General features: G+C 38.6%; 1 protein-coding gene and 1 long non-coding RNA gene across 2 annotated transcripts in view; one reads left to right on the forward strand and one right to left on the reverse strand.

The window, feature by feature from the left end:
* LOC126589266 (uncharacterized) overlaps positions 1 to 13294 on the reverse strand; it is a 77362-nt gene that overhangs the window by 24883 nt on the left and 39185 nt on the right. The window contains exon 2 of the long non-coding RNA XR_007611783.1: positions 8972 to 9070. This is a non-coding gene — a long non-coding RNA (uncharacterized LOC126589266). The remainder of the gene's footprint in view (positions 1 to 8971; positions 9071 to 13294) is intronic.
* Positions 7820 to 13294, forward strand: part of LOC126589252 (G-type lectin S-receptor-like serine/threonine-protein kinase LECRK3) — a 45920-nt gene continuing 40445 nt past the window's right edge. Inside the window, exon 1 of the mRNA XM_050254492.1 lies at positions 7820 to 8293. Within this exon, the coding sequence (XP_050110449.1) occupies positions 7845 to 8293 (449 nt within the window). The 5' untranslated portion in view covers positions 7820 to 7844. The remainder of the gene's footprint in view (positions 8294 to 13294) is intronic.

Here is a 13294-nt window from a genome sequence, read left to right on the forward strand (position 1 = left end):
AGATGAACCACACCTCAACGGGCTTCAAAAGGTTGTCGAACCACACCTCAAACCCGAAATCAGATCCTATCTGAATCTTGCAGTGCTAAATCGACAGACCAATATATTCAAACCGTTCAAGAGAGGGGAGAGAGAGATTTGGACCCCTTGTGTGATGTGGGCCAATAGGATATACTAATGAAGGCAGTTTGATTTAAAATAAGTGGCCAAGATCTCTGCGTCCGTTTGCGCCATATTATGACATTCGGAGAGGATCTCGATTCCTCAACCCCGTGATTATCTCAACTCGGCCTCGGGTGTTTTACCCCAACGACCTATATCATACATTAAAAACTTCAGTTAGTACTTTGTTTTTTGTGAATACATGAATGGAGACGTAGTCGTCTTTGTTTTTGTGAAGATATTTTTGCATTTTTCGTTAGTCTCTTATCACTAGAAGACTTAGTCGTCTTTGTTTGGTCATGGAGGTCTGTTTTCAGATTTGACACCACCTGTATCCGTCCTCAATCTGTATTTACTTTTCAAATTGTCTTTGTGAGCCCCATTGTTGAATTTTGACTGGTGGACTTGAATGGCCGGCAGATGCGTGAGTCATGCTCGTATTTACTAGTCTTTTTGATTTGGAACATTCATGTATATTATATATTATATACTGAAACCAAGAATCTCGAGTGTAGTGATAAATGTTCTTAACTATTTAAGTTACAAGTCATTTGCTGGTTTGGAACATATATAAGTGCTTAAGTAGAATCATAAAATGGACGAGGGATGAGAATAGGATAAAAAGAAATTGGAGAGAGACAAGTCAGCATGCCATTATTAATTACATCAATATTGCTCCAACTTGCAACATTACAAAGAGTTGAGAAAGACAGTAAGTTATATCATAAAAAATCTCGGTGTCATTATGTATAAAACTATTTATTATATTATTTTTTTCAGAGTGCAATCTTGTATTTTGAACAATGATGAAATGTGTAATTTGACCATGATATGTGTAGATTCGAAGAAATTATTGTGTAGGCTCGGAGAAATTTTTGTGTGTGACCGTGGCGAGGTCTGAGGTCACGTCGTGGCTGATGGGTAACACGGACTTCAAAAAATGGGGTAGACGCCTTTAATTCCAGAAAAAAAAACTTAGAAAATGACGGGCATGGAGATTGGTCAAGTCTAAACTATGGTGCAAGCACATTTACTTAAAGAGATCTATTCAACAATATAATTTGTGACCTCGAATGGTCTACGGATTTTAAATAATTAATTTCCTGAAAAATATAAAATCTCAATAATATCAATACGTATAATATAACAGTGAAATTCAGGAACGGGATTTCACATTCTTCCCCCTAAAAAAAATTTCGTCCTCGAAATTTCAGTACCAATCCATATCCACTAATGCCACATATCAAATAGATAACAATTCACAATTTGCATTCACTCTTTAATTATACTCAAATTTAGCTAGCATCAAACTCGACAATATCAAACCATTGCTCGCAAATACAATTATCATCGTCTCAATACGATCTCAACACCCATCTTTATACAAGCATCGAAAACGCCACTACTAACAAGAATTCTTTGATATACTCATGATTATGACAACCAAACCAACCAATTTGCAATTACGAACTTTCTCCAACGTTCCATTTATAGTGAATAAATTATAACCTCAACCTAGGAGTTTATTCAAGCTCAAAATAAATAAATCAACGAAGATCATCGTGATTCTCACCCATATACTTAGATTCCTAGCAAAATTTATTGGCAGAATAATTATCAGGAATTCTAGCCATACTCATTGTCAAAATATTTATCAAACATCAAGTCGCAGTCTTCATAACTTAACTAAATTATCAAATCACATTTACTATTGGTTAGACAGACACTAACATAATACTTACAATCATTGGTAACCCATCCACAATCATTGGCTATACATATTCGTAACTACGATTCTTTCTCAAAATTTCTAGTCACATTCCTTGCAAAATAATATCAACCTTAAGCCATAAGTCTTGTTGGCTAAATATTAAAATTGACAAATCAAGGTCCAAATTTCCAACCAAAATTATTGGAATTTCCAATCACATCACTAGGTAATGGAAAGAAGAATACCAAGTGATCACAAATGAATCGAATTATGAGTCATTGATCAAATTATTTCCATATCATCTATTATATGCTTATTTTTGCTCAAAAGCAAAATTTGACATTTCTTTCGTGTTGTTTTCAGAGCATACCTACGTCATATTTTACTACACAAGGTACGAGATCATAAGTATCAATGTGAACGTTGTGAAAACAATCTTTGAATCAAGAATAGCTATCATGGCAGCAGTTATTCTCTTTCTTACGAATGAAGGGTTAAACTTTAGTCAATATGCCACATTTAACCAATTTGTTCCCAATCTTTCACCAAACAGATTATACAATCAGTTCATGTATCAATTTAAAGATAGTCTGAATCATAGAACTAACTTATCTCACATTGACAAAGTCACATGCCAAATCTCAAACCATGACTAACGTGGCTAACAAAATATCGGAATTTCACACCATAATGTGTTAATGGCAAACCAACCAATCAAGTTTATAATTATCAACCTTTCCGTCAATTCTTTTCATCAGGCGAAGAACTTAGTTGGGGAAAGCATTTATATTAAATGAATTCAAAATTTTCATTCCATAGTTTCATTCATATTCACCCACCATTCTCATTATAATGGCAAACCATAATTACAGTTTATAATTTCATTCCCCTTCAACAAATCACCATATCTTCCTTAAATATTAACATTTCCAACCACAATTATCGTTGCACGCCCTGATTTTCGGGTCGGGGTGTGTCACGTTGGCCATAACATTTTAAAATTTCTATCCACACTTATCATTGACAGAATAATGATTCCACCATCATTTTCTTTTATTTCAATATGTGACTAGTAGGCTGGAAAAGATTGTAATACACCTGACCAATACACATCACACTTTCTTTTTTCCTTTCTTCTTTGTCTCCTTCTTCTTCTTTTTTTTTCTTTTTTTTTTCCTCACATCTACGGACCTTTTCCGTCCATTTTCACATCTACGGGCCTTTCTCGCCCAATTTCACATATCCACCCTTATATCCACGGCATTTTTGCCCAATTCAATTTCTCAAGTGCCAGGTGTAATACAAATTCTCCATCTACTTACCACCACCTCACAATCACCTTAACATTCAACATTTTCATAATATATAGAAAATAACTAAGTAGGCAGTGACGTGACTCCCCAACGCGGATTAACCAAGCAGAGTCATACCTAAAGAACTGTTAGGCAGTGATCACCCAATGCGGATTAACCAAGCATGATCACCCCTAAGTATAAATGGCCATAAGGATCGCCCAATGCAGATTAACCAAACGTGATCCATATATAGTATGGTCTCCCAATGCGGATTAACCAAGCAGGACCACTAATGACCCCCTGTCGCGGATATACCAAGCAGGGTCATGGTCTCCTACTAGCCCTCAATTTAACAACCATTCCAATATGCAATTCAATTCACTTTTCCAAAAATATTATCAATCCAATTTACTTCACTTCATGATGATTCACAACATAAATATACTTCTCACATAACTTTCTCATTACTCAAAGAACTTAGCGAATAATGCAATACCAATGCAAATCATAATATCCATTAATGAGATTTTTCATAATCACCATGGAAATTTCACCACAAACACAATGCAATTCATATATGTATCTCAAATATATATGTGTCCATGTATCACATGAATGCATCTTTATGCCAAAAAATTATAAAATCATGCAACCACAATGCATATCGTAATTCACGACCATAGAGTAGGATCATTTGCTTTGATACCATTAAAATTGTCACGCCCCGATCCTGACATACGTCCAGGATTGACACGTGACGTCACCAAATACCCGTATATCTAACATACCCGTCTCCGAGTTATGTACCAAGCACATGCCATGCCTCGAATTGCATAGTAATTTTTCGAATACTTTGTGGCTGCATCTAACATCCTCGTTAGATTGCCTACGTACCCTCAATAGGGATCAAGTCGATCGTAGTTCGTCTTTCACTACCCATCTACATTTACCACAGTACGTTCAAGCCGAAAGATATAACATTCTTCAATCAATCATTAGAACTTGACAAGTATGGAAGTACTAGATTCAGGGCTACATAACAATCTAATATGACAATCAACATTTTCACTTCATCTGTCTTATAAATCACTATGTTTTCAACATGGAACCTAAATCCACCACATGTAACATATCCAAGAACCAACAAAGCACAATATTATTCTCAAGCCACTTAGAGCAACGAAACTAATCATAATAATAACAATCATATCCCACATCATTCCGCAATCATTCTACTTAATCAATTCTGAAAATCAAAGGTACGTGATATCTATAATTACTATGCTATTCAATCAATAAGGTCCCATATCACTTCACAAATTTTAATAAGGGATCCCTACATAATTCCCCACCTGGATTTCAAGTACTAACATGATAAGTCTAATTTATGCACAATGTCTACTGTGAACAATTCATATTCACTCGACTCTAAGGTCGGACTACCCTTATGGAAATGAGCAAGAGTAGGGATTCCAGATGACTCAACAGAATCCAACCAAAATACCAAGCGATCTCTTGTAATCTCTTCAGACTTGACATCTATACAATCAGTGCTTACACCATGAGAATGGTGCATCGACATCAAGAACTCAGATAAGCTGCGATGCTCGGGTGAGTTATAATAATGCAAGTATGTGATAATAATGATAAAGCCAGCCATCAATCACAGTTTACATCTCTTGAATATAAATCATTCATAAGAATTCAATACCACACATTTGTAAACTCCGAATGAGTCACCCAAACATCCAACGGTTCGTCTGAACAAATCACAACCGCTCACAATCATAATCTCATACAACACAATGAAAAGTAGGGTTAAAGTGACACAGTTCGGCCAAAGCCTACATCTATGAAGCTATCTCAATTCAAATTCAATGAATCCTAAGGTGAGTACGATCTCGGACCATCACTCAACGGAATTGCGAAATAGGAGGGATTCCGGACCATCTCTCAACGGAATCCAAGTGGATACGATTCCGGACCCTCACTTTACGGAATCGCGAAATAGGAGGAATTCCGGACCATCTCTCAACGGAATCCAAGTGGATACGATTCCGGACCATCACTCAACGAAATCGCGAAGCACAATGCATAACCACCACTAAATGAAACCCAAGTTAGATACGATTCCGGAACATCACTCAACGAAATCGCGGATTAGAAGGGATTCTGGACCATCTCTCAACGGAATCCAAACAAGCATATGATTCCGGACCATCACTCAACGAAATCACAGAATAGAAGGGATTCCGGACCATCACTCAACGGAATCCAAGCAAGCATATGGTACCTACCAAATGTACCAGGTATATCTAAACCTCATCATCTCCATAATTACAACGTAGTCACCTACCATATTCACTTCTCGTGGCCACCAACTAATATGTTCCACCAGCATATAAGTTCCACATAATACTTCTAATAGGATTCTAAGATCACATGGTCATAACATTTATCATACTTATCATTCCCATTACTAAAAGATAATTAACACACATATATTACAATCCTCATCAGTAAACAAACCAAATCATATTTAATAAATGTAGGTCTATGACTAAATATATATAAATCACATTTTTATAGAAATCACATTTATAAAACCAAGTCGTAATCACAATTGATATTAATATAAGAATTTAAGGTAATCACCATAGCCCATATTTTCAAGTCACTCTCTAACCAATGTAGGCCCACTCGGCCTCACTGCATTTCCCGTAGTACCAATTTTTGTATTTAGAACATTTCGAGACATGTTGACCAAAAGTCACCTCTCGATCAAATGTAAGGTTCACATTTCTACATAACTCGATCCATAAGATCCGCACATTGGATTTCAGATCTGAAACTTTCTAAAGTCCACATTATGCTTCTAAAACAACCTACCAAAATTTCATCATGATCCGATGGTCGGATCCCCGCTAATTACAATTTCAAGTGACAACCATTGCTTGATTTTACAAACTTAGAAATCTAATTCGGGAAGATCCGTACATCGGATTCCCGATCCGTCAGTTCCAGTTATCCTTAAATATTATGTTCTGTAGCGCATTAAAGTTTGGTGACGATGCAATGGTCGGATCGTCGATTCACATTTTGACCAAGTAAGGTATCGTAATGAAACTAAGTCCAGACAATCAAATTACGCCATACGGATATCAATTATGAAATCAAAGCATCTATTTGAACTTAAAAGGACATCATCGGCCCACTGGCCAGGCCGCCATCGCACGCACCGTCGCACGTGGCGATCGGCCGCCTCGACTTGCCGGAAAATTTCAACTATTTTTTAAAATGACCAAAAATTACAGAAATGAAGATCTCAAAGAGTAGAGAAAAATGTATACATGTGGCCAAGTCCAATTTGGCCGGGAAACACCTCAATTTCACTCAAACCTGCTGAAACCCTAGAAAAAGGGTGTGCTTTGATTCGGCTTCCAATCGAACTCCGACGCCTCCAACACTGATTGGGCTTTGTTCAGGGGCTCAAGGGAAGTCTTTTGGTGGTGGTCATTGGGTGTAAACATTTTGGATTTGGGAGATTTGAACACACACACCCGCCGCACCCTTAGTGCGATTTCTCCCTAATTCAAGTCCAAAGCCTTTGATGTTTGGGGTGAAACATGTAGAGGGAAGTTCAAGGGAGTGTTTCCAAGTGGTTGTTTGAAGAAATTCGTCGGAAAACCGTCGAAAAATGGAGATGGGTGGCCGGCAATACACACGGGTCGTACAGACCCGTTTCTTTTTCCTTCTTCCCCTTTTCTTTTCTCACGCCACCCCCGTGGCATTTTTTTTCCTTCTTTTCTTTTAGCCACTGCCGTGGCTTTTTCTTCTCCTTTCATTTATTTTTTAATTTTTTTTAGCAACGCAACTTCGAACGTCCGTAATTATACCGTTATAATCCGGACTCGCAAACGGTTTTCACCTATGCGTTCGTGATCTCGATATCTATTCAACAATATAATTTGTGACCTCGAATGGTCTACGGATTTTAAATAATTAATTTCTCGAAAAATATAAAATCTCAATAATACCAATACGTATAATATAACACTGAAATTCAAGAACGGGATATCACAACAAATCTTTTGCTGGTTTGGAACATTTACAAGTGCTTAAGTAAGTAGAATCATAATATAGACAAGGGAGGACAATAGGATGAAAAGAGATTTGAGAGAGACGAGTCAGCGGACCATTACTAATCACATCAACATAGCTCCAACTTGCAACATTACAAAGAGTTGAGAGAGAGAATAAGTTCTATCACAAAAAGTCTCGGTGTCTTTATGTATAGAACTATTCATTATATTATTTTCTCAAAGTGAAATTCTTGTATTTTGAACAATGATTAAATGTGTAATTTGACCACGGTATGTGTAGGTTCGGAGAAATCGTTGTGTAGGTTCAGAGAAATTATTGTTAGGCATAAATTTTTGTCTGTGACCGTAACGAAGTCTGAGGTCACGTCGTGGCTGATGGTTGACACGGACTTCAAAATGGGGTAGACGCCTTTACTTCCAGGAAAAAAAACTTAGAAAATGCCAGGCATGGAGATTAGTCAAGCCTAAACTATGGTGCACACGCATTTACTTGAAGAAATAACAAGGAGTCAATGCTTTATTAAGAAATATAGCTAATCAATAAAGCTAAGTTGAAAAATTGGTGCTTTTGCAATGGCAGTGCCTCTTTCTGTAGAGATGCTTTTGTTCTCCTCACTGTTTTTGCTACCAATTTCTGTGTTTTCCCAAAATAATGGACGAGTAGCAGTTGGGAGTTCTCTGACTGCAAGTACAGGCGACTCCTCATCATGGCTTTCTCCATCCGGTGATTTCGCGTTTGGATTTTCCCCCCTCGGAAACAATGATCTTTTCTTGCTTTCGATATGGTATGCGAAAATCCCAGAAACCGTAGTTTGGCATGCATATGAGGATAACAACCCCGTAGTTGCACCTGGGGGATCAATTTTGAACTTGACTGCAAACAGTGGACTAGTTCTTAACAATCCTCAGGGTGGAGAGATATGGAAATCCGGAACAACCTCCCGGATTGTTGCTAACGGGGTCATGAATGACACCGGAAACTTTGTCCTTCAAGACAAAAACTCAGGGAGCTTGTGGGAGACCTTCAGCAATCCCACAGACACCGTTTTGCCTGGGCAGACAATTGAGAGAAATGGGAAGCTTTCGTCTAGACGATCGGAGACTAACTACACAAAAGGGCGGTTCCAGCTGCGCTTGCAAGATGATGGAAACCTCGTGCTCAACACCGTCAACTTGCCATCAGATTTTGCCAACAACCCTTACTTCGCCACGGACACGACCGCAGGGACTGTGGAAGGTAGTGAAGGTAAACAATTGGTGTTCAACAGCTCAGGGTACATGTTTGTTCTGAGAGAAAATGGTGGAAGATTCATTCTTACAAGGACAGAGGGAGTCTCGACGAGGGACAACTACATAAGGGCAACTCTTGATTTTGATGGGATTTTCGCTTTATATTCTCACCCGAAAAACTTCACTGGAAAAGCAAGCTGGAGTACTCCGTGGTATATGCCGGATGGCGATATTTGCCAAACACTTCGTGAAGACACGGGTGTTGGTGTTTGCGGTTACAACAGTATCTGTAAGCTCAAAACAGATAATAGGCCAACCTGCGAATGCCCAAAAGGGTTTTCTTTTCTTGATCCGAATGATATATACCGAGGCTGCAGTTCCAATTTTATACAAAGCTGTGAAGAAGATGAGCTGCAAGGTCCCAGAAAAGATTTGTATGTCGAAGTGCTGGCAAATACTGATTGGCCAACCTCAGATTATGTGCAGCTAAAGCCTTCTACCGCGGACAACTGCAACGAGTCTTGCTTTCAAGACTGTTTGTGCGCTGTTGCTGTTTTCCGGTCTGAAACCTGCTGGAAAAAGAAGTTACCTCTCTCGAACGGGAGAGTGGATGTCAGTCTTAACTCACAGACCTTCATAAAAGTCCGAAAGGATAATGCCACTCTGCAGTCTCCTCCAAAGCCAATTCCAGATGATAAAGAGAAGAGCCGGAAATCTGTGATACGCGTGGAATCAGTATTATTAGGTACCTCTATCTTTTTTAATGTTGTCTTAAGTTCTGCACTCTGTCTTGGTTTTTTCTACATTTTCCGGAAGAAACCTGTAAGACCTAGTACCGATATTGTTTTGGACTCGAATTTGCGCTCTTTTAGCTATGAAGAGCTACTAGAAGCTACAAATGGATTCAAGGAAGAATTAGGAAAGGGTGCTTTTGGAGTGGTTTTCAAAGGGGTGATGCAAATTAGTCCTGGTGTCGAAGTGGCGGTGAAGAAGCTAAACTGCTTTACGGGCAATACGGTGGATGTCGAGAAGGAGTTTAAAACAGAAGTGAATGTAATTGGTCAGACGCATCACAAGAATCTGGTTCGTCTTTTTGGATATTGTGACGAGGGGCAACAGAGATTACTAGTTTATGAGTTCTTGAGCAATGGCACATTGGCAAGCTTTCTTTTTTCTGATATCAAACCGAGTTGGAGACAGCGAATTGAAATCGCTTATGGCGTTGCGAAGGGGCTTTTGTACTTGCATGAAGAGTGCCGCACGCAGATTATCCATTGTGACATAAAGCCGCAGAACATACTTCTCGATGATTATTACACCCCTCTGATCTCTGATTTTGGATTGGCAAAACTTTTGCTGATGAATCAGAGCCAGACTCTTACCGCCATCCGAGGAACAAGAGGTTACGTTGCACCTGAGTGGTTCAGGAGCTTGCCAATCACCACCAAAGTTGATGTATACAGCTTTGGTGTTGTGCTGCTGGAGATCATTTGTTGTAGGAGAAGCGTTGACAATGAAGGTAACTGTGAAGAGAAAGCAATTTTAACGTACTGGGTTTATGATTGCTACATTGAAGGAGCGCTAGATGATGTTGTAGATCATGAAGTCGAGGCCTTGTGTGATCGAACGATACTGGAAAAGTTTGTGATGGTTGCGATTTGGTGTATTCAGGAAGATCCGTCTCTTAGGCCTACTATGATGAAGGTTGTGCAGATGCTTGAAGGAGTTGCCGAAGTGCCTGTTCCACCATGTCCATCCCCATATACCAGATAAGGTTGAACCACCGTTGTATTTATTGTCACAGTAGTGACTAGCTTGTTTCCTGGTTATCAACCATTTTTTAGTTTAACAATTTGTGGTTTTGTAATGTGATGATTTGTTACGATAACTTTTTCATTTTCGTTTGCTTAATCTATTGCTGCCGATGAAGTATGTGGTTTATCTTGTACGGATTGGAATTATCGCCGCCCTCGCTACTCCCTGGAGTTCTTTGTAGAAAGGGTGGCGGTGAATTATGATCTTTTTATCGGCAAATACTTGTTCAGTATAGTTTTCAGCCACGTTACAAACTTCATTCACATCGGAAAGAGTAGCAGACTCTGAATTCAAAATGAACACCGCTGCAGTCTCATTACACGGAATTGCAGTTGGATATTACTTTAGTCTAAAGTAGAAGGGGGAACGGCACTGCGCAATTTTGGGGTAGATTTCATTTTATTTACGAAATCACCACTGAGTGTCCTTGCCCCCTGATTTAACGTTATTTGCAAAATTGCCTCTGGGCTTCAGAAGGGGTTTTGGGTCTTTGGGCCGGATGTGGCCTTTCACTCGTGTTGGAGGGAGACGTTCATCGGGATTTAGGGGGAGAGGATTTTCGGCAGGGTAGGTGTCCTGTGGCTGTTGCATTGGTCAGAGGTTTGTTGGAGGGATAAGAGTTTCTCTCTCCCCTCTCTCTCTGTGCCTTCGTTTTCTGTACGCATGTTTTAGTTTGAATATTCATTAGACATGCTTTCAATTTTTCTGCAAAATCGCCGGCGGAGTTCTTTGCAGAGAACAAGAACATTGCTGGGTTCGATAATGTATGCTTTTTCTTTCACATTATTGTTTTACGGGTTTTAATCACAAATGGTCCCTGACATTAATTAAACACATTATTTTGATCCTTGACATTGAAAATCAATAGAAATGGTCCCTGAGACTGTCCACCATCCATCATTTTGGTCATTCCGTTAAAAACTCCGTTAAGTGTCCCGGAGCTCTTGGCCGGAAGTTTGGGCAATTTTCAAAGGTTCGTAACTCAATCGTTTCTTAACAAAATTTGACCCATAATATATCAAAATGAAGATAGGAAAGTGTAGAATAAGATTATACATATTTCTAAGCCCAATGGTTGCCGGAGATGGCCGGAAAATAGCCTCAAAGTTGACTGGTCCGAGCGAAAACTAGAAAACTCGCCGGAAACTGGGTAAACTTTAAACGTTCATAACTTCTTCAATACTCAATAAAATCAAGTGATTCAAAACAAAAATCATACTTCTCGATGAGATGAAAAGAATGGTACCTTTTTCGACTGCTAACTCGCCGTGGTTTGGCCGAAAAATGGCTCGAAAGTGGCTAACTCGAAACCAAGACAGCCACTTTCGAGCCGTTTTTTGGCTAAAAAACGGCGAGTTTGCCGTCGAAAGAGGTACCATTCTCTTTGTCTCGTCCAGAAGTATGATTTTTCATTTTTGAATCACTTGATTTCGTTGAGTATTGAAGAAGTTATGAACATTTAAAGTTTACCCAGTTTCCGGCGAGTTTTCCAGTTTTCGCTCGGACCAGTCAACTTTGAGGCTATTTTCTAGCCATCTTCGGCAACCATTGGGCTTCCAAATGGTATAATCTTATTCTACACTTTCCAATCTTCATTTTGATATATTATGGGTCAAATTTGGTTAAGAAACGATTGAGTTACGAAACTTTGAAAATTGCCCAAACTTCTGACCAAGAGTTCCGGGATACTTAACGGAGTTTTTAACGGAAGGACCAAAATAATGGATGGTGGACAATCTCAGGGACCATTTCTATTGATTTTCAATGTCAGTGACCAAAATGATGTGTTTGATAAATGTCAGGGACCATTTGTGATTAAAACCCTTGTTTTAACTTTCTTTTTTGGACGAAAGTTGGAATCTTATGGTTTTAAATTTAAAGACTAGGAATTTGAATGGTGTAGTGGAGGTTGAAGTTGTTTCCCACAATTTTGTTATGAATTCTCAATGTTTGATGAATTCGGGAAATCAATTTTGTTATCTTTTATGCAGTTATGATCGTATGAGTTGGAATTTGGATTTTCACACACACATGTAAAATGAAAAGAAAATAGATTTTCGTAATTCGAAGTTAGCTCTAAACTATAGAAGCAGAAGTTTATGTGGACCTTAGATTGTTTTGAAAAATAATTGATTGATTCAAGAAAGCAAAGAGGTCAGAGATTTTGGAAATCTATTGGTATGCATTTTCTGGGAGTAAATGATAGAGGTCAAAGATTGCTTAATATTTGGGTTTTTCACACAGCTAATGTTTTATCTCCTACGGTTTTATCTACTTCAAGTCAACATATTACTATTCAATTTTTAGTAGCTGGCAATGCCCACTGTATTACTTTTGTTTATGTTGCTACAACAGTGGTGGAACGTCGACCACTTTGGCTTTCTATTGCTCAAGTTTGTGCCGGCTTTTCAGGTCCTTCACTTATTTTGGGTGATTTTAATGCGGTTCTTGGCGCGCATGAGAAAATGGGGGGTATTTTGCCTCGTTGAATAGCATGTGAGGAGTTTCAAGCTACAGTGGATACATGTGGTTTGGTTCCGATTGATGTTAAGGGCTCCCCTTTCACTTGGACTAATGGACGTGGCATATCATCTCATATTGAAATGTTATTAGATCGGTGATTTTGTTCTACTGCATGGATGAATGCCTGGCCTATCACCAATTACTCCACGTTGGTTCGTCATTCTTCGGATCATAATCCTCTTCTAGTTTGTTTTCAAAAGTTTGTAGCACAAGTACCTACTCCTTTTCGCTTTCATCGCATGTGGTTAGATCATCCTGATTTTATTAATTTGGTTTTTTTTTCATGGCAGTCTATTCAAGTTTATGGTTGTCCTATGTTTATTCTTCAACAAAAGCTCAAGTTGCTAAAGCCTATTCTAAGACATTGGAATGCTGATGTTTTTGGAAATGTCAATGTTACCGTGGACAATGCTAGAGAGGCTTTAGAAACAATTCAGTTAGAAATCTCCACAGAG

Source organism: Malus sylvestris, chromosome 11 (assembly GCF_916048215.2).
Source record: "Malus sylvestris chromosome 11, drMalSylv7.2, whole genome shotgun sequence".
Taxonomy (NCBI): Eukaryota; Viridiplantae; Streptophyta; class Magnoliopsida; order Rosales; family Rosaceae; genus Malus; species Malus sylvestris.